The sequence below is a fragment of the Lacerta agilis genome, chromosome 10 (genome assembly GCF_009819535.1).
Source record: "Lacerta agilis isolate rLacAgi1 chromosome 10, rLacAgi1.pri, whole genome shotgun sequence".
NCBI lineage: Eukaryota > Metazoa > Chordata > Lepidosauria > Squamata > Lacertidae > Lacerta > Lacerta agilis.
Genome location: NC_046321.1, coordinates 29,386,682 through 29,409,423, shown reverse-complemented (window position 1 = coordinate 29,409,423; position 22,742 = coordinate 29,386,682). Strand labels below are relative to the sequence as shown.

Below are 22,742 nucleotides of genomic sequence, written 5' to 3'. Positions count from 1 at the left end.
CCATGATCCTTAGCTAGCAGGAAGAGTGGTCAGGGATGATGGGAATTGTAGTCTCAAAACATCTGGAGAGCCAAGGTTGAGGAAGCCTGTTCTAAGCATATCAAAAATTCCCAAGGCTGGATTTTAAACAGGAAAAGGGAAGGATGGACACTTCAGGCTACCTTGGAAAGGATGAGATAGGTGAAGTAATGCCAGCAGCAGCAACTCAATGATTTCCCTTTGGACCAAAACCCACCAACACAAATACAAAGTCCTATTCTTCCTCCCAGAGAACAAGTGTCCGGTTCATGGAATCTTGTCTGTGAAAGAAAATTAGTCCCTCTTCTCTAACTCCACTCCACAAGTATTTGCAACAATGTTAAACTTTGTCTTCTCACTCAGGATACATTTCATTCATTGAGGAAGGAGGGCAGGATTCTGTCCTAACCAAGGTAGGAGCAATGGAATTATGTGACAAAACAACACTATGGGTGACTGGTGGGTAAGGGAATAAAGCAAAGCAGTGGAAGGAAAAGGTTAATAAACTGCACTGCCAAGGATTTAAATGGAGTACGGAAGATTTCCAGCCAATGGAAGGAACCATGGAGTCAAAGTTAGGCAATGCCAGTAGACATTTTCTGAGGATATCAGGTGGAACACAAAGCAGGCAAGGAGGCAGGGGGGAAACAAGACAATGTTTGCCTGATCATCTGTGGGGGACACCTGTGATTATATTGTTTAATAAACTATGTTAATTTGGCTTAGCATTATCTGCAAACCAGGCCCAAGCTAGCTTTGCATTCCCATCTACATGCTCTGCTCCCATGTGCAAGTCTTTCTTGAGAGGGCAGTTCACAGTCAGACAGCAGGAACGCCTGTTAGAACTGGAAACAGCTCATCTTTGCCACATAGTGGCCTGCTTTGACATGACTGTGCTTGATGGAGTTTTCCATAGGAAGTGCTAATCCCTATGAGCAGTATGCAAATGCCAGATGCTGGGCCCTCCAAATGTTGCCAAACTACAGCTCTCATTATTCTGGGCCATTGGCGATGCTTGCTTGGCTGATGGAAGTTGTAGTTCAGCAACACCTGAAGGGTTCTAGTCCTTGGAGTCAGTATGCACACATGCAGCAACATCTCACTATGGAGCTCCTGGATTATGCTATCCTTCAGCAAACAAGGAAGAAATAAAGAAAAACACAAATATCTGCCACGCCCAAAGAAACTGCAAGGCAAGCAACCCAACAATGCCATGCAACTTTTTAAAGACAGCATTCTAAGGTATGTCTCTATCTAAAGTACAATTGATTTATTTTGGTAGTGAAGAAAGATAATGGATAATATGAACTTCTAATATAAAACACAATGCAATGAGGGCTTTTTAAAACCTCTTACTACAATAGACAGAGGCTGCCTTTCTCATAGCATTCTGAGTGGAAAGTGTACATCAGGCTTCCTCAAACTTGGCCCTCCAGATGTTTTGTGACTACAGTTCCCATCATCCCTGACAACTGGCCCTGCTAGCTAAGAATCATGAGAGCTGTAGGCCAAAAATATCTGGAGGACCAAATTTGAGGAAGCCTGGTGTACATTTTCAGCATGTTTAGAACTATAGAAACAAAAACAAAAACTTCCATAAAATGTGGATTAGAAAATAATGGTTATACCTTTTTCCAGAGATTTAACACTTTCATTAGTATTCAATTAACCAGGAGTCCTGTGATATTCTTAACATATCATTTACTTGCCAGGTGTTATGAAACTGCAATATGAATGTTTGGTGCACCTGATTTGGTTTCCCCTCTTCTTACAACTGATTTTAAAACTGGGAAATTTTAGGTTGAACTCACTTTTAAACTGATCATATCAAATATGCACTCCAATAAAATGGAGATTGTGTGCTTCTGTCAGGCCAGAAAAGTACTGCACTACACTAAGGCCAGCAGTTTACAGGGTTGCCATTATATGCCAACAGTTATTTTGAAAAGGATTAGTTCCCAGTGGTATGGTTTCCTCTTTTAGGGACATGTTAGTTCTAGGCAAGAACAGCAAGGGTTTTTTTTTGTTTTTGTTTTTTTAAATGGAGGTTCAAATAATCAGACAGACAAGAACTCTTCCTACTGAGGTGTGTTGCTTCTTCACAAAAATATTAATGCAATTTTAAATCACAATGTTGTCAACATTCTTTACTTTAATGTACACTTGTGGTGAGGAACCACTGAAAAGTTAAGCCTCCCAGGCTAGCAAGGCCATTTCTGTGAAGCCACAGTTGCCAACCTCACCTGTAATGTCGTATATGAACTCAAGTTTGGAACAGGTAAAGGTCAAGCTGTGGTGGAAGGGGGGTTGCAGGCAGTGCAGAGCACTTTGCAAGCACCAGTGATCAAAGCCATCCCTGCACCCACATCCATTAGATTCAATTTCAAACTATATCAAAAGCAAGTCACCTGACACTGATGTCAGGTGACTGAAGGATGGGTGATACCACCCATCTAGCAAACTTGACCCACACGGAAGGAGGAGATAAAGATTCATCTGGATCCAGTTCCCCACCCTTGATGTACATGAATAGTTTTCTTTGGCTCTTCACACACTTGAAGAAAACACTCTCATATTGGTCAAAATGTTTATTTCATTCATGAAATGGTGGAAAGCATGAGCTTCCCAATACTAAAAACCATCATACTGGAAATAAACTACAGCCCTATTTCCATCCTGCTTCAGTTTAGTATCAGCTAAACCTTAAACAACTAACTTTAAACACTAAATTTAGCTATTATTTGTTGTTATTGGCCTTTATTGGAATAAATTTATATGATTTTATGATTTTATTGTTTAAAGTCATCCAAATACACTGATAATCTGAAAACATAATATATAAAAGACTAGATAGCCACCATTGAATAAATCAGGCTGTTTTAATGCCAAATTAGAAAGTTCTGTTCCGGTAGTCCATTCAACTTCCAAAACATTCGGAAACCAAAGCACATCTTCTGATTGGCTGCAGGAAGCTCCTGCAGCCAATCGGAAGCCACGTTGGACGTTCAGCTTCCAAAAAGTTTGCAAACCAGAACAGTTTGCGTTCAGGAGCCAAAACATTCGAGAACGAAGCTGTTCGAAAACCAAGGTACGAATGTATTTCCCAAGAAATATCCACCTCAGGTTTCTGAGTGCAGGTTGAACTTGGAATAAGGGAATGGACAAATGGGAATGGCAAGTACATTTGGCACACTATTCAGATTTGTTATTTGGGTATAATATTTAGTTGTTGCTTACACAACTGAGAATAGAATAATCCAATCCCAATTATATTTATTTGGAAGTCCTATGGTTGTCAATGGAGCTTAATTCTCAGAATGAATCTTGATTAGTTACAATGCAACACAACACACAGGATAACATGAAAATAAACTTTCTGCAGTTTTGCTATTGTTTCCAGCATTCTATATTTCAATAAAATGAACTTTTTAAAAAGTATCATTCTAAAATTCTAGCCATTCCTGTGCTATATTGCATGACAAAGTAAAATGTATTCAATCTAGATTTCTGTAGTCAATAACTGTTTCCAAGCAAAGCAGAAGGGTTAAAATTATTCAAATACAGCAGTTAGCAGTTTCACAGTACTTCCAAGGTCTATTTTGGACACAATCATATGAAAGAAAAATCACAGAAGCTAGACAAACAAGAAGTTGAAGTGCTCTCAGGAAATATTTCCCACCTCTGAACCCATCCAACACATCTCTTCCAAGAAATGTCACCTTTTTAATAGAAAATATGGTATGGGGCAAACTAGTTAAAGCACAGAAGCAATTCAAAATGTGGACCAACGTTTCCTTTCAGGCTGTTTTTACTCAGCCTATTTTTTAATAGACAAATGTTAATCTTTAGGACTGCTGGTTTTCAGAAAAGTAAGATAGCAGAAAGTTCCTAAATATCCAAAACAGAATCTATTGCAGCATACGCTGACTAGGTAGTCGTCGTCCATCTACATCTGGTCCACACAAGCATTTGGGCAGGCAATAATTCTTTCTTTCTTTTCTAATGATGTATTTGTGTCGTGGTAGTGCTGTCATAGTTTCAACCAACAACCAGAGCCTACTTCATTATATTCGTGAAACACTATCCTCAATTATACCAATTATACGTAATTGCCAGAGAGGAAAAGTTGTGAACAGTAGCACCAAAAGGCCATGAAATGCAACTAATAACTATGGGTCACTTTCCTGTTTCATTACTACACTGCAACTTGGACTGCTTTACCGGCAGTCCACCGTTTACATGGGGGGGTTACATTCTGAGCCACTGCACATGCTGCATATAACTGAAACCTATTGACAAAGCCTGCAAACAACCCGTCCCCCCCCCATTCCACCCTTTTAATGACATCTTTAAGACATTTCCGGGTCATTTCTGGGTTCTGCTATGCGTGTATACATGGTAGCGCACATATAAAACATGCCCCTTTCCCTAATCGCCACCAACCTCACTTCAGAAAGCAGGGAAGCTCAGAAAAGGGCAGGTTCATGTGAGACACCAAATGTGCCCCAAGTAAACACCAGTTAACAGAAAGTGAGTTACTGCCACTGGTGACTAGGACCTGCCTCCAAGTGATTAGATGCCAACTCAGAACCTAAAATGTTCATTATACTTCTCAGCATGAGTTTATTCCTTTAAAAGTTAAATCTACTGGATATGTTCAATTTAGTGCTAACCAAACTAAGTTAGAGCTAGCACTTTATACCAGATGACTCCTGCTTTGTTGTGCAGAGAGCTCTGCAGTCAGTATCTTTTTTTGCAAATCAAGTCCCAGTAAATTAAGAAAGTGACTAGTCTGTAGACAGTCCATGCACGCAAGTCTTTATCAACAGGAGATAACAGCTCCTTCCAAAGACATTTCCCTTTACAAGAGGCTGAGACTCAGAGAAAGCTATGAACCTAATTAGTTGCCTGCAGTAGCTGCAGCTGCCTTAAGAGAAAGTAGCCTGGAAACTACTTTTATAAGGGGTTTATTCAAAGGCTGTACAAGACTGCTTATGATTACCTGGTGAATTGAAACTAGTACAAATGACCCATAACTTCTCATCTTCTTGGGATGAGTTCAAGCAAAGTCCTGCACATTATTCTTTAATGGGAGAAAGATCTGGCTGTTCAACAGCAAAACCTCAGAAACTTCTGTTTTGCCTTTGGTCATTTAGAATCTATGAACAGAAACCATATTTGAGCATCTCTTATGCAAATGAAATGATTTTTCAGTATGTTCCTCTGAAGTTACACCAAAACAAAGCAGAAGCCTATGCTTCTCTCAAGTTTTTTTTAAGTTCCCCAATCATAGAGCAATGAGATGTTACTTGTATTTTCTAGATTTCCCCCCAAAAAACTTCTTTTTTACATCAACTATGAATTGACTGCTAAGCTCCTACTGTAGGGCTGATCATGAAACTATTAACAAGGATCCTGCATATACAGGTGAAACTGGAAAAATTAGAATATCATGGAAAAGTTCATTTATTTCAGTAATTCAACTTAAAAGGTGAAACTAATGTATGAGATAGACTCATGACATGCAAAGCGAGATATGTCAAGCCTTCATTTGTTTTAATTGTGGTGATTATGGCGTACAGCTGATGAAAACCCCAAATTCAGTAGCTACTCAATCCATAACACCTGCAAAGGGTTCCTGAGCCTTTAAATGGTCTCTCAGCCTGGTTCGGTAGGAATCACAATCATAGGAAAGGCTGCTAACCTGACAGTTGTGCAGAAAACGATCATTGAGACCCTCCATAAGGAGGGAAAGCCTCAAAAGGTAATTGCAGAAAAAGTTGGATGTTCCCAAAGTGCTGTATCAAAGCACATTAATGGAAAGTCATGCGGAAGGGGAAAGTGTGGAAGAAAAAGGTGCACAAGCAGCAGAGATGACCGCAGCCTGGAGAGGATTGTCAGGAAAAGACCATTCAAACATGTTGGGGACTTTCACAAGGAGTGGACTGAAGCTGGAGTTAGTGCATCAAGATCACCACACAGAGACAGATCCTGGAGATGGGCTTCAAATGCTGTATTCCTCTAGTCAAGCCGCTCCTGAACAACAACGTCAGAAGCATCTTACCCGGGCTAAAGAAAAAAGAACTGGTCTGTTGCTCAGTGGTCCCAAGCTGTCTTTTCTGATGAGAGCAACTTTTGCATCTCATTTGGAAACCAAGGACGCAGAGTCTGGAGGAAGAATGGGGAGGCACACAATGCCAGATGCTTGAAGTCCAGTGTGAAGTTTCCAGTCTGTGTTGATTTGGGGAGCCATGTCATCTGCTGGTGTTGGACCACTGTGCTTCATTAAGTCCAGGGTCAACGCAGCTGTCTACCAGGAGATTTTGGAGCACTTCATGCTTCCTTCCACAGACGAGCTTTATGGGGATGCTGACTTCATTTTCCAGCAGGACTTGGCACCTGCCCACACTGCCAAAAGTACCAAAACCTGGTTCAATGCCCATGGGATTACTGTGCTTGCTTGATTGGCCAGCAAACTCGCCTGACCTGAACCCCATAGAGAATCTATGGGGCATTGCCAAGAGAAAGATGAGAGACATGAGACCGAGCAATGCAGAAGAGCTGGAGGCCGCTACTGAAGCATCCTGGTCTTCCATAACACCTCAGCAGTGCCACAGGCTGATAGCATCCATGCCACGCCGCACTGAAGCAGTAATTGATGCAAAAGGGGCCCAAACCAAGTACTGAGTACATATGCATACTTCTACTTTTTAGAGGTCCAATATTGTTCTATTTGCAATCCTTGTTTTGTTGATTTCATTTAATATTCTAATTTTCTGAAATTGTGAATTTGGGGTTCTCATCAGCTGTACGCCATAATCATCACAATTATAACAAATAAAGGCTTGTTATATCTCGCTTTGCATGTCATGAGTCTATCTCATATATTAGTTTCACCTTTTAAGTTGAATTACTGAAATAAATGAACTTTTCCACGATATTCTAATTTTTCCAGTTTCACCTGTACATTCAACTCAGCATGGAAATTTGATAGACTCCTGGTCGTACTCTTACATCTCAAGGGCTACTACATATCTGGCAACTAAGAATACCATACATTTCATAAAGTAGGCTCTGATATATAAAAGCCTATGGGACAACAGGTTTTACTATGCAATTTTATGTCTTACAATCCAATGTGTTCAGGATTACAGGAGGACCAGCTCTGGTGGGCTGCCTAACAAGCTTACCTGGTGGTTTGAGCCATTTAAACATTTATCACAATGCCCAACAGCACCTGATGTAGTGCTAAGCGTCTATTGCAACATTACTCTTTCAGGTGCCACAACTAAGTAAATTTTGCTGCCCCCTTGCAAAACAAATGCTTTAACACTAAATATAACTTAATAAGTAGAAGCTTGTTCTTCAATCATCCACATACTACAGATGAGTTGTCATTGTGATCCAAAACTCAGTATTTTATTTTATTTGGAGGGATGCTTCACCTAGAATGCATATCTCAAAAGCTCTGAAAATTTATGCAACTACTGGTTTGATTTTATACACCAAGAGTATTGAATGCTTCCCATTTCTACAACATACTTATAAATATATGTTTTCTACAGAGTCTAGTATAAACTTTTGCATTAGTACTGATCAGTGGAAATTAAGATTGGTTTAGGAAAGTCTGTCAAACATATTATTTCAAGTTACTTGTTAACAATTAGTCTGCACCCATCTGCAAACTGTTTAGCTTTTGTTTGGATGACATGATAGTACTGATGATAGTAGGGATGTAAAAAGCTTTAAAAAGCAGTCTTAAGTGTTTGAAACACACTGGGACTCCACCATTTGGAAGTAGATAAACTATTTACAGTGCCACAATTTAATAGTGTTGTGAAGCACTATTTTAATCATATTTACTTGGCAGTAAGGCACCACTGATTTCACTGGGACTTACTTCGATATGTGAGTTTTCAGGGACTGCAACTTAGTATTCTTCTGTATTGTTTAACAATTACAATTGCTAAAAATCCACTGATACATGCATGCACAATGAAATAAGGATATCTCAAGAGTTACACTCTATAAAACTAGCTTACATTTTTCAACTCCCTACATTTAAAAACAGTAAGGAACACTGAACATTAAATTGCTTACAAAAATATTCTGCCAGGACTACTTGCTCTATTTCAAATTGTCAAATCATGTCAGTAGTCTGAAACTAAGGCTCCATGGCTTATTACCACAATTTCTGCTGGGCTCCCAGGTCAAAGGTATTCACCACTGGGAACTGGTCTCTAGGCTCAACTGCTTGCTATGAAAAAAGACAAGAACCCTCTGCCCCCACTCCCCAGTGCTCCTGATCCCAAGGACAATGGCAAGGTATTCCTGCTATGTGGTGAAAGGGACAGGAGAAGTAAAGAGGAGTACAGAGATTAGACTCCTCCACTATCCACTTTACCTGCAGTCCTAACTCTCCTGACATGAAAAGAACTACTAGCATTGGTGCCAAAGGAGTGAGAAAGAAAAAGATGAACAACTTTTTATTATTTACAAGGTTGGTAAATGCACTACAGCCCATTATTTTCATGTGTGTGTTGCCAGTGGTACAATGCTAACTATTAGTTTACAGTAGCTTATTCCCATCTTTCACAGAGAAAGCTAAAACTTATACTAAAGAACTTATACTTTGCAGTCACCTAAACTTTCCCATTTGTTCTACCTTTTCCAGCTCATTCTTGTGGGATTTTGCAGCTGGGATATACTGTTTCCAATAACCTCTGAAACCAACTGATATCAAAGCATTATTGAAGTGATTTGTTCTAAATTAGGCACACATACACCAAATTAAGTATGAAATACAAATCATACTTTAGTCATTTGAAAGTATGCTTATTTGTCAGAAGAAAAACACAACTTTGACCATGACTGAAAATTTAGACAGTATAATGCTATACATTTTGAAAATCAGAATAATAATTCTAATTAGGTTCATAGAGAAATAAGCATACAACAAGAAGTTTAATGCACAAACAGAAAAATAAGGCTAATGAGATTAACAGCAAGGATTTATGATACTAGAATTAATACATCTCAAAGTTAAGGGGTTTCTGTGTTTTTGAAACAGGAGATCCTACTCCATTCCAAAATCGAATTGAAACTGAGGGAACCTTCAAAAGCACATAGGTGCAGTAAAAATCTTATGAAGCCCTTGAGTATGCCCAAAGCACCTATTTGGGTCCTGACTTATAGAATCTGAATAGCTGTGTACCTGCAAAGCTATTCTGAATGTACACTGCACACATTTACAGTTTTGCCTGTTGCTGCAAAGTAGCCAAGATGACAGAAACAATTTGTTTCTGTAAAATCAGTCACGTACCAAACAGAAGAAGCAGTTTTAAAATGCAGTTCCCTTACCTACTTTCTGCCTCATTTCCCAACATCAGCACTGTATGTATCTGGATGATATTCCAATTTTTACTCAAGAGTTCTTCACATACCTAACCTTCAGAAAGACAACTGAAATGCAACCTTATAGGTTTACACTAACTAAAATTCTCAAATATGTATTTCATTTCACAAAACACAACTAAATTAGAACATATACTGTTGGTTTAATAAGAGCTTTCATAACACAATGCACTACTTTATGGATATGGCATACAGTAGTTGTGTTCTCTCTCAATGCAGCACATGCTTGTGTTGTGTTCTAACCTATGTTTTCGGCTGAGCTCATACAGCACCACACAACTTTGTTATAATCAAATAATGAAAAGACATCTCCTTCCACTCAATATGAAAACTATTAACAATACTCATTTGTTTGAGGAAAGGGGAAAGCACCGTATTCCAGAGTTCTGATAGCAGTCAATACAGGCAATGTGGGAATTCTAAGCAATAATACTGCTATTCAGTATACAGACAGAAAAGCTGCACAAAGAACTTTATTCTTATGGCAATGACATATTTAGAAATATTTCTATTTTTCAACAGTCTTTTATCTTCAACTTTAATATCTCCATATACCCTAATGGTGTCAGCATTAATATGAAGTATTTTACAACTATATATGCTTTTAAACATGTGTTAAATATGTTTTAAGGCATCAGGACAAGAACACAGAAATAAGGCAGCTAGGGCTTCTATTAGCTAGAAAAAGATGCAGCACTGTGACGCAGCATTATAGGGGGGAAGACCACTAGTTTGTTTCCAAAATGAGGTTTACTACCATACCACATGTTAGTATATTTTAAATTACTTCTCTGTATGTCCGTATTCTGAACACATAAAGTAAGAGTCACTATCATATTTCCACATTCTAAATATGAATTAATTTATCTGTACAATCTAACCTCTAGATAAAGTACTTCTAGAGATTAAACTTGACTAGCTCTGATTGCTGTATGCTGAATATCCTTAACATTTCTCCAAACATGGCTATTTTAACGTTACACTTAACATCTCCAGTTGACTAGTATTTCACTGAGGAGTCAATCAAAATGGGCAATATAGATCATTTATTACTAGTCAAAAGCATGAGGCAATAATTACCTTTTTAAAGGAGGTAACAAGCCTAGTAAACAAACCAAGTAACCATTACAAGAAACTAAGCTTTGTCTAGTATACTTCTCAAATAAGGTAGGAAGAGATGTGATAGCTTACCAATATTATAAAAGAACAAAACAACTAAAATATGCTTAGTGGATAATAAGAGTAATGCAATTCTCATAGGCAAAGGAATCATTGACTGAACACAACTCCATTTAGTTCAATAAGACTTCTGAGTAGACATGGTTATTATTGCACTTTTAAATCTCAAAATAGGACTTCTGAGTAAATATGTGCAAGACTGCACTGACTTTTAAGCACAGGCATGTCTACTCAAAAATTAAAACTACTTTTACAGTGTGCATAGGGTTGCAGTCTTGACATTTAACTACATAGCTTCATTCTGTCTATAAGAGAATGACCTGACATGAATCTAAATACCACTCTGTAGCATAGTATGCAGAAATGAGTATATACTGCATTACCTATGTAGTATTTGCTTTTTGGCCAGAGCTTCTCATTCTGCTTTCTTACCAGTACAATGGAACCTGTTGATTTTCAGGTAAGTGCAATATCCCAATAAATGGTGTAATTAATGCTGCTTCATTTGAAATCCAGTTCCTAAACTTACTACAGTGCTCTTAAGTAGAGTGGATTCAAGAAAAAAACATTGCTCAGCACCGAATGCTTAAAACATCTTTATGAATTATGCGAAACAACCAGTATTCAAACTAAAAGACAAGAAAATAAATTGTTATGCATCAAATAATATCAGCCATTTCCCCCCTGACTTCATATATGAAGTAGTGCTAACAACTTCCAATGTACAAAACTGGCTACCATCAGTAACCACAATGCCCAGATATGTGGCTGAAGAGCTCTTCTCCTCTAATAAAGTAAGTTAAGAACTACTGCACTGTTTGATACCTATACCTTCAGAAAAGCAATACCAGTACTTGTATAGCCAGTTGCATTCTACAGTGATTTAGTTCCCTGAACTTCTAAAACAACCAGTAAACATTTGTTACCAAATGAACACCTGTAACTTGCATCCATAATTTCTAAGGAGTTCTAGAGTTCTAACTGGCTGGCTTTTACGAACCTCAAGAAATATCATATTAAAATAGACAGAGAGATAAGAATAGTTGTACTCATCCTCACACATGCAGAGAAACTATATGGGAATTTCAGACATTTTGGTCTCAAAGCAAAGAAGTAGAAGATGCAACAGAAAAAGGTGGCTCCATAGTTTCTCAAGGCAAATCAGGTGAACTAGTGTATTTAACAAAATGTCAATACAAACCTTATTCACCAATTAATATTACCACTCTTGACCAAACAGAAATGTTGGCATTTAAGAACAATTTGTGGTTATGAAAGAAATGGTGGAGGAAACAAGCTATCCATCGTAATACTGCTCAAAGTGAAAAAATATTTTAAGACTGAATGTCCCATCTTTAAAAAGCAAGATTTTACAAAAATCAGGACTCTATATGCACAAAAATGTGGATAACAGTTGTGTAATGATTTACACTATAACTAGAGTTTAGGATTGTTGGTGTTTTTTAAACAAAGGTTTCACTTGCTGCAGAACAGTGAAACGAGTAAGCAAGTAACACAGACATGCTTATATCCCCTTCAATGAAAAGGGCAGCAGCAGCAATTAAACACCCAATGTGATTAATGCAGCAAGGTGCAGAGAAAAGTAGGTACACAGAAAGGCAAAAAGACAGTATAAGAAGGGTACTGGACAACAGACTGTGCAAAACATTCAAGAGGAAAGGAAGGGAAGGGACCCATATACAGTGAGGTAAAAGCAAGGGAGACTGACCTGTGCCATCGCTTGCAGAGACAGAGAGCGCCGGTGAGGAGAGTTTAGGCCTCTTGGCTGAAGGCGGGCCCGACTCCACCACATTCTCGGCCATTTTTAATTCTTTTTAGACAAACAGAGCCCAAATTAAAGATGGGGTTCGTCAAAGTCGTCAGCCTTCTTCTTGGATCCGGAATCAACTGAACAACAGTAAGAGAAGGAACTGAAGAAGAAAGGGACAAAGTTCCTCTTTTTCTGCCCCTCGGGATCTATCTCTGTTGGGTAGCAGCGACTAAGGGGGAACAGAGATGGGAAATAGGGTGTGGAAGCAGTCTTTCCTCCGGCCCACAGGGAAAAACAAGGATGAAAAGAACAGAACAAACCCTTCTCCAAACACAAATATGCGGGGTTGGTGGGTTTACAAATCGAATTAAATCCGGCTATGGGGCTGCTGGTGCTTCCTCGCCGCCGCCAACACCACCATCTTCATCCTCCGGGGGGTCGTCGTCTTCTCCTCCTCCTGCTGCCTCTTCGCCGCCGCCATCAACCTCTTCCTCCTCGGCGTCGTCCTCCTCCTCCTCATCGCCACAAGGAGGCGGGCGAAGGAGGAGAGGAGAAAAAAAGGAGAAAGAATCTCTCCTCTGCTCGCAGTTCCTTCCCTCTCCTTCCAAAAACCAGCTTGCAATGCGGGGGGGGGGGAGAGAAATGCCCACTGCTAGTGAAAAAGGGACTGGGGAAGGGGGTCACAGACGGAGCGTGTCGAGGGTCCCCAACTCCCCCTGCGCCTTTCTCGCCAGTCACTAATGGCTGCAGAAAGGGGAGCCGTAAGGAGGAGGAGGAGGAGGAGGATGAAGCTAAGTCCCAGGAGTCTCCGCTTCACATCTTGTTGTGCAGGAACAAGGAGGCGGAGGAGGGGTTGTTGTCCCGATGGAGGCAGCAGAGATCCCGGGATGGGGGCTGGAGAGGGTGGGCTTCAGGACTCGCACCCCGCGCCCCCACCTTTTCTTCCTTTCTTTCTCTGTAGCAGGGTGCCCCCCTTCTGGTCAGATGGAGGGATCGATCCCAGAGCAGGAGGAGGAGAAAGCGGCGGCGGCGGCGGCCCCTCCCCCCCTTCTCTCTGCCTCTTCCCCCTCCCTGGGGGATAAGGATGGTTGCGAGCGCTTGGTCTGCGGAGAGGACAAGACTCTCCTCGGAACCGAAGACGCGATGCCTCAGGCGTTTCTGGAGCGGCTCCGTCTCATGTCCGCCATGTAGGACCTGGGGAAGAGGGAAGGGGGGGGCGTAGAGAAAAGAAACAGCTTTCCAAACCGGAGCCAGGCGGCCTCCTGACCCCGCGAACGGGCTCAATAGCCAGGAGAGGCTGTGGGTGGGGTCCACCCGGGGTCCCGAGTCACTAGCCGAAGCCGGGAGTGCGTACTCCCCTACTGGCTGCGAGGCTGGTGTAGTGGGTGTATCACGGAGGTTTCGGGTTCTCTCAGGTCTGGCCGGCCAGGGGCCCTGAGCGGCTGTCGGTCTCTGTCGTTGCTTTTCCACCTCCCAGGCTCTACCCGCCCAGCTCGGTCCCTCTCGTTCGCTCCCTCCCCTCAGTCGCTCACACACAAACAAAATGGCGGCTGTTGTTTCTTCACTCTCCCGATTCCTCAGAGGGAAGCGAGCGGCGGCGGCCGGAAATGAGCCAAGAGAAAAAAGGGGCGTGGTCAGAAAGAGGAGAGGCGGGGACGCACGCAGCTCGCACACACAATGGAACGCGGAGGGCCGAGGAGGGGGAGAACCCGAGGCGGGGTCAGCTGCGGTCACGAGACTTGCTCAGCCACTCGGCTTGCGCTCCCGGAGCGATCCCTTCCGCAAACTCTCTCGCCTCCGCCTCTTAAAGGAGAAGGAGAAGCTTCTCGCCCACTTCCCTCCGCCTTTACTTGTATTTTATGTCGGCCAAAATAGACCGCGAGGTTGCTGCTTGGGACAGGCCTATTGTAATGGGGGAAGGGGGGGGCGCTGAGCTTGTGTACTCTGGACCTGGCAGTGCCCACGGTACGCATCGGTAGCCCTCCGTGGGAAGACAGGCCCTGTTCCTTATGTTTATACTTCCCTCATTTGCTGCTGCAAAAACAGCGGCCAAGAGTCACAGCCGAGGGGTGGTTTGGTGGGCGGCGGAAGAGAGCAGGGTTTTTGGCCGGCCTTCTAGCTTCTCATGTACGGTGCAGGCACACACACACACCGATGTGATGAGGAGGAGGACTCAGGGTGTACGTGCACATATAGACATAGGACATTAACCGTAACCTGTGATAGTATGAGAACAATCATCACGCAGCCTCAAGGTGGAGGCGCAGAGGTCTTTTTATCAAGCGATCTTGCACAATTGCGTTTTCCTGCCAACATCCATGTCTGTTCCTCGTAAAGAAGAAGGAAAATTCGCTGGGGGGGAGGGCTTTATTACGCGAAAAGACGTGGGGTAGCATTGTGCTGGGACTGATACGTATTCCCTGTAATGCCGCGAGTCTGGTTTATAACGCTACGCCTATGTTTGCATCGTGATTTGCCACCGCGACCGCGCTCTTTCATACAAGAATTAGCATAATGCTCTGTTAAAGCAGGGGTGGGGGTCACAGTAAAGTACTGTAATGTATAGACTAGGAGAGCCTTCCGTTGCTCAGTATGTTCTGTGTAGACACATGAGCCTTTCTCTGCAGACCCCCGGGAGAAACAGCAGCACTTTCCCCACATATGCATTCCTTTGTGAAACGTAGAAAAACGAAAGGATTCCGTGTTCTTTCATTTTCCTCTTCGTAGGAGAGGTGAACAATCAATTCACAAGACCACTGGACACATGGCTTACTTCTTCTAGCTTGGTTTTTTATAAGTGCCTGCAGGAAACGCCTCACCTGGGCAGCGCACATACTGTAATATGGAATGCCTCTGCTACGTTCACTTTTCCAAGGGTTTTCTGGTCTGTGCTTGCGACAGACAGTTCTGTTAGTACGTTCATTACAATAATTGTTTTATTAAGGTTAAAAGGACAGAGCAAATCAGAGCATTGAATTGGTCTTCATATGACACTTGTAGTGGATTGGGCTATTGAAAGTGATCCATAAGATTACTTACGATATGGTGACACAGAAGGGGTGTAAAATCCAGGCAACTGTGGCCCGGACCTAGTTGCTGAAAAGGACAGGAAGGTACGTCTCTCCTCGGGTATGTGCTACTATACAGAACACCGAAGGACAGCAAGATTGTGGAACAGCCCTGCTGTCTCTTGCTCCTTTTGTCTGTGCTTCTTTCGCCATCCCAGTTATGTCTCTCGAGCCTATTTTCAGTGAAGCTTAACTTAGGTTGCTCTCAAACTTTGATGGAGATGTGTGAGCAGCACAAGCAGGAGCCAGAAAATCATCTTCAGTAAGAGGGGAGATACAGAAACAACCCCAGCAAGAATACTGACAGATCACTCCCTTTCAGTCTAGTCCTAGTACAGCTTGCAGTTCCTAAATTTTGTTTTGTTTCATGTGTCTGCTGCTTTTCCACAGTGGACTGTGCCCAAAGCAGCTCACACAATAAGCATCAGATAACAGAAAAGACCAATTCAAAACAATTCATTACAAAACATAACAAATTTAAATAAGGGGGAAATGAACCATTCTTTCTCAAATTATTTTGCATGCAAAAAAGAATGTCCATCTTCATAGAGAGTTCCTGAAATGTGTCTGTGGGTGTACCAAACAGAAAGATTTGTGAAAACTTATTTCCTACCAAAGTCCTATGGTCACTATCCGTTGACTGCTCTTCTAAAGAATGTTGGGATACCAGAGAGTTTTGTAAAGTATTTGCGCTCTTGGTAATCCACCGTCTGTGAAGCATTCAGCTGATCTCATCATTAGGAATAAATATCTGGTCTCCTTCACCCAAACGGCACAAAACCTTAACACACCAGACAGTAAAACAGTGGTACATTGTGACGCAGTAAATGAATACTACCATACGTGGGCTTGGGGTGGGGATGGAGAACTAGTGCCCTCCAGATGTTGTCACTATCATGGCCAATATCCAAGGATAATGGAAGCTGTACCAGCAATGTCTGGAGGGCCTCAGGATTTCTGTTTGAATCCAAGGCTCCAGCGATGGGGGAAAGCAATGTCCTCTTGGGGTTTCGATGCTGTGAACCCCCCCCCCATCTCATGCTCAGGTTTTATAAATAAATAATATAAAGACACCATAGTCTCTGCTTTGCCTCGCTACCAAAATGAAACACGAACCCTGGGTAAGCGCCTGGAACTCCTGGAATCTCGAAGTGCTCAGAGATTGGGGTGGCATGCAACAATATTTTAACTTCTGAATGTTTTTTAAGTGTGGTAATTTTTTTTTTGGTTTTCATGTTCGATTTTTTTTTAACTTACAATGAAGCAGTGTATACATCTTATGAAATAAATAAAAATAAAAATATATGTAGTGAATAGGCTGGAACATCACACCTCAAGTAAAATTTATGAACTAATAAATCACTGTTAAACTTCGAGGGGGGATCTGTCTTACCAGGTCTAGTGCTATTCAATATTTTAATTCGTTACTTAAAAGAAGGGAATTGCATCTAATTTATACATGCAACAGAACAAAATATGTGAATTTATTGAATAACCCTACACTGAATCAGTCTAAATGTATGTTTTTTCCTCAGCCTCCCTTGCGGTTTCCCCCCCTGCCTGGGATAAACTCCAGAAAGTAAAATGGCAATGGAATGGTAGATACTAGGAAGAGGGGTTTGGGGAATGTTAAGTACTCAGCTAGGACAAGAGGCAGAGGCAGCGTTGGTTCCAAATGTCTTTTATTATTAAACAATGGAACTAGAATTCAAGAACAACCCATGCTGCATGTGAGCCTGCCCGAGCCAGACTGACTCGCTCCCACCTAAAACTGTGTTCAGAGAAAAGAGTCCTTAGTTAGCTTGTTTCTGATAGGAGTGTTCGCCCTCCTAGCTCTTCTGTAATTGGCTAGGTCGCACCAGGAGGCGGACCCTGTAAGGTGGTTGAACAGCTCCTATTGGTTCCCATACATAACACCCTCCCCCCAAATTCCAAACATTATGATCAATAAAAATCTTTAAGGTGTGTTGGTGATTTACATTCTCGTTGGGACCGTCGTGATTCCTGGGTCTGCACCTGCGACTGGGGAACATTTCCAAGTCCCTGTTTGCTAATTGGTGCGATCAACGGAGGCGGCTTTGCAGGTGTTGCTGGTTGCGGGGCTGCTGTGGACACTGGCCCAAGATCGCTCTGTTGAGGTGTCTCGGTTGGCGGCGCACCCTCCGTTTCCCCACTTGTCCCAGTTGTCAAGTCTCCAGCTGTGTCTGTTGCACTACCCTGTGGTTCCGCTGGACATACTGGGTTGGGAGATGACCGGGGTCTGATCTGGTTGAGGTGTCTTTTCCAAACCAGTCCACCCTCCAGCCCCACCTCATAGGAAACCGGGCCTGTACAATGATCAATGGTGCCTGGTACCCAACCTTGTCCTAGCCCATAGTTCCGGACATATACAGGATCCCCTGGGGCAAACCCCTTAGGTGCCTTCCGCTCCACAGCGGATGGTCGCTGCTCTAAGGCCCTGTCGGGATGTATGCGATCCAGGAGAGTATTGAGCCTCCTTCCCATAAGCAACTCAGCTGGGCTACAGCCAGTTGTTGCACTTGGGGTGATGTGTTGAGCCAGCAAAAACTCTTGATAAACGGAGGGTCCAGTCTCCCTGTATTATACGCCAGAGCACATCTTTAGTTGTGCGAACCATGCGTTCTGCTTGGCCATTAGTGGCTGGATGAAAGGGAGCTGACCTGACGTGGCGGATTCCGTTCTTAGACACAAACTCTTGGAATTCCGCCGAAGTGAAAGCTGTTTCATTGTCACTCACCAGTGTGTCAGGCAAGCCGTGTGTGGCAAATAACTTCCTGAGTGAGTTTATAGTCGCCTTACTGGACGTGGTTGAGGTCAGTGTCACCTCGAGCCACTTGGAATGGGAATCCACCACGATGAGGAACAGTTGGCCCTGGAAGGGCCCAGCAAAATCTATGTGCACCCTGGACCATGGGGACTGTGTGGATTCCCAGGACTGAACTGGTACCTTGGGGGGATCCGGCCGCTACACTTGGCAGGGTTTACAATGTTTAACCCACCCTTCAATCTCGGCGTCTATGCCCGGCCACCAGACGTAGCTTCAGGCCAGTGCCTTCATCCGGACTATTCCTGGATGGGACACGTGCAAACCTTCTAGGACCTTTCTCCTAAGCGAGGGGGGAACTATGACTCGGCTACCCCACAATATACACCCCCTGTGTGTTGACAACTTGTCTTTGCGAGCTGTGAAGCTTGAGAATTCCGGTCCAGGCTTTCCAGACCAACTCCTCCCCACCCACTCTGCAACACGGGCCAACAACCTGTCTTTCACTGTTGCAGCAGCCACGTCTTTCACATGTAGGGGTTGGTCAGGTAATTCCTCCAGTTGCAATATCTGGTGAGCTGGAGCAGGATCTGGGCCATTCTCAGGCAGTGGTAAGTGGCTGAGAGCATCTGCGTGCCCCATGGCTTTTCCGTGTCGGTGCTGTAAGGAATATTGGTAGCCGGACAAGAAAATGGACCAACGCAGAACCCGAGGGGAGAGTATCTGAGGCGTCTGGCGATTGGGGGCGAGAACTCCCAAGAGAGGCTTATGGTCAGTCACGATAGTGAAGGGCTGGCCATAAAGGAAATCATGAAAAAAAAATTTACTCCTTTAACCACTGCCAGACCCTCCTTGTAAATCTGGGAATAATTGCGTTCTGCTGGTGTGAGGGTTTGGGAGAAGTACGCCACTGGGACTTCTCTCCTATCTGATAGTTGGTGGCCCAGAACCGCGCCCACCCCGTACGGGGAAGCGTCGCACGCCAACACAACTGGGAGATTTTCATCAAAGTGCATCAGCACCGAATTAGAGATAAGCAATTCTTTGACCCCTTGGAAAGATTTTGCCTGCCGTGGGCCCCAGACCCAAGGTGCTTTTTTGTCCAAAAGCCAGTGCAAGGGCTCGGCCACTGCTGCCTTGTGTGGCAGGAACGCATGGTAGAAATTGAGGAGTCCCAAAAAGGCTTGCAATTCTGCCTTGTTCTTAGGGGCTGGGGCATCACAAATTGGTTGGATAGAGGCCATCTGCATCCACTCGGAACCCCAAGAAGTCCACGCTGTTCACTCCCAATAGGCACTTTTTCTGTTTGACCTTAAGTCCTGCCTCCTGGAAGCGTTGTAGCACTGTCCTTAAGCTGGCGGCGAAGTCCTCCTTCGACGACGCAGCGATCAGCACATCATCGAAGAACGGCATGACTCCGGGGATGCCTTTAAGAAGATGGCCTCATCCACGGGGAGCTGTTGGTACGCTTGTGCCAAGTCCAGCTTTCTGAAGACCTTGGCCCCAGCCAGGTTTGCCAATACATGGCTCACTACTGGAACCGGGTATGCATGGTCCTGCAGGGCCCGGTTCAGGGTGCATTTGTAATCACCACAAATGCGGACAGAGCCATCAGGTTTAACCGGGGTGACAATTGGGGTTTCCCATGAGCCCGATGTAACCGGCTCTAAAACCCCTTGTGCCACTAAACAATCCAGTTCCTCCTCAATTTTGGGTTTGAGCGCAAACGGAACTCTACGAGCCTTGACCCTGATGGGTTGCACCGTGGGATTGATCTGTAGGGAAATCGGGGGTCCCTTGTAAAGGCCTAAGGTTCCGTCAAAAACTAATGGAAACTCCTGGCAGATTGACTCAAATCCTGTCCCAGGTGAAATTTGATTTAGTCCTGACACGCTTAAGCCTAACGGGCCAAACCACACCAAACCCAAAAGGCTGGTAAAAGGACCCTTAGTTATGATGAGGTCCAATTTCTTAATGTGATTCTTAAACTGGACCTTGAAAGTGCCCATGCCCCTTAGCTGAATTATCTTCCTCTGGAAGTCTTGTAACACCACGGTGGCCGGTCGGAGAGGGGGGGCCCCATTTGGAAAAAGCTCTCTAAATGTTTTATCAGATATTATGGAATACGATGAGCCGGTGTCCAGCTCAATATTGCACGGATTTCCCTCAATTCTAACTTGCACCCTAAGCTTATTAGATCCCGGGGATGGAGATTGATATACCCTGGCTGAAGAGATTGACTGCAACTCCTGTGAATATTTAATGCTGTGGATATGCCTGTCCTGCTAAACTTCTTCATCCTAGCATCCCATTAACGTTGCTCCTAATCTTCTCTGTTCCTTTCAAGGCCACATTTTAGCAATTCCTGCGTAGGTGGATATCTAACTAAAGGGAGATTTATCCTCTTCACATTTTTTGTTATGTCTATTAGACTGCAAGCCTGTGAACCTGCACGTCAGACCAACTGGGCAGCTGTGTGACAGACGTGTAATCTTTCAAGGGAAAACCATTCCCATATCTACCTTCTGGTAAATTCCACAGGAAAAGGACATAGCTGTTTCCTAGGAACCCAGTTGCAGATTTGACTGCTACTGCTAATGGAAAACTCTGCCTCCACCATCCACTGACACCACTCCAAAGAGGCAAGAAACATACTTGCAATGTTCGGATGCTCAAAAGCTAGGAACAGTGTGTCACTACCACAATTCAATGCAGCCCTGAAATCAAACTTCATTAAGACTCCACGACAACCACCACTTGGTTAGTAATCCAGCCAGGCAGCACTTTGGATCCCAAAACCAATGTCTGACTGAGCAATAGAACAGTCTCAAATTCAGCCTTTCTGATACATCTGCAAAATTTACTAACCTAGGATTTATACTTGTCTTTCTGCCTCTGCATATATAACTAAGAAAATGTTTAAAGAAGCCTACCCTGCTCCACTTTTTTAAAAGTTTCTCTCACCAACCAAAACACAGTATTCTCTACCCTTGTGCATTCAGGGCACAGGAGCGGGGGGGGGGGGAGGCACAGAGTTCCTCATTGGTTTAGAAAATACAACACCTTTATTGGTTAGTGGGCATCAACTATAGCATGGCATGGGGCAAAGATCCTATCATTCTGTGTGCTAATTCCTGGACAAGGCTCCATGCTCAAACCACCAGCTGTGAGTTAGTCTCCTTAAAGGCCCACATCAGTGTGGACTGGTCTGCTTACAGCAACCTGGGAGCACAGTGACCCAACAGCCCCCTCAGCTGCTGGGGCCATGGACAAAATGCAGCACCCAAATATTTCCCAAGGGATACTGCCACTGGCTTCTGCATAGTAGGCCTACCCACACACCAATGCAGCCAAGTGTCACTCCTGCACCCACAAAAGGGGAGAGATCATTTAAGTCAGGAAGTGCATCAAGGGATAACACCAAACTAGTGCTGCAACACCGACATGGCTCCATCTCCCCTTCCCCCAGTCAGATTGTCCCACACAAATGCTGAACTTAGACATTGCTAGGGGAGTAGAGAAATAAACCATAGAGGAGGGACAGCTGCCTCAGACACAAAATATAAAACAGCAATTGGATTTCTCTAGTCAAGAAACAAGTTAAAAAACTAGAGTCAGTTTGAACACGTATGACCCCAGTTATATGGCATGTCAGACTCAAGTAATGACTGGAAATATGTAGTTAATTGTTAATTATTCATTTTATTATAATTACTTGCAGTATATTTTATGGGTTAACGACTGCACTGTGGGAGAGAAACATTTGGTAGAACAATATCCTGCTGCATATATTTTGAATTAGAATATACAATATAATATAGTCCTGTGTTGAATTATGCTTTTAAAATGTTGTGTGCCTTCTTAAGTATGTGTTTTATGTATGTATCTTTGTATGTTACCCAAGAAAACTGACACTTTAACGGGGGTATAAACAGAGACCTGTATTATTATTTAAGTTATGCTACTTACAGACTTCATTGTTCTAAGGAATTTGTACCTTAATCTTAAAAAAGTGAGATGAACATTTGTGCTAAAATTCCTCAATACAGAGGGTAATTTATGTGACTTACAAGTTACTAATTTTATGTTTAAATTAAACCTACCATTTGTGTGTGTGTACACTTATACATAGAAGCAATAACATATAAACGTGAAGTTAATTCAGGCCTGTTGTTAAAGACTAGAGAAGTGCTACTCAAGCTCCCCCTCCTCACACATAGCATAATTATCACAATTTTCCTGTGTATATAATGTAAACACTCAAATATATAACTTAGCGCAGACAGGAATCACCCTATGGACAAAATATATGCCGCAGACCAAACTCTCAAGGAACCCATTCACCTCACCTTGCTCTTCTTTTATTATTTTTAAATCCTCTCCTATCATAGTAGGATGTGGTCTTCATAGTACCACATCAGCAGTCATGCCAGTGAATTAATTTATTTATACTTTTATTTAGACCATTTATATACCACTTAATAGATAAAAGCAACAAGTATTACAA

General features: G+C 42.9%; 1 protein-coding gene and 1 pseudogene across 2 annotated transcripts in view; both read right to left on the bottom strand.

Annotated features, from left to right (window-relative positions):
* The window catches only part of EP300 (E1A binding protein p300), a 78,611-nt gene extending 66,132 nt beyond the window's left edge, over positions 1-12,479 (bottom strand). Inside the window, exon 1 of one of the 2 annotated variants that reach the window (XM_033161754.1) lies at positions 12,341-12,479. In XM_033161754.1, coding sequence (XP_033017645.1) covers positions 12,341-12,434 — 94 coding nt within the window. In that variant the 5' untranslated portion in view covers positions 12,435-12,479. The remainder of the gene's footprint in view (positions 1-12,340) is intronic. The other variant, XM_033161755.1, reaches the window with a different exon arrangement.
* Positions 12,480-17,971: 5,492 nt separating this feature from the next.
* LOC117054128 lies at positions 17,972-21,689 on the bottom strand (annotated as a pseudogene).
* Between the last annotated feature and the right edge of the window lie 1,053 nt (positions 21,690-22,742).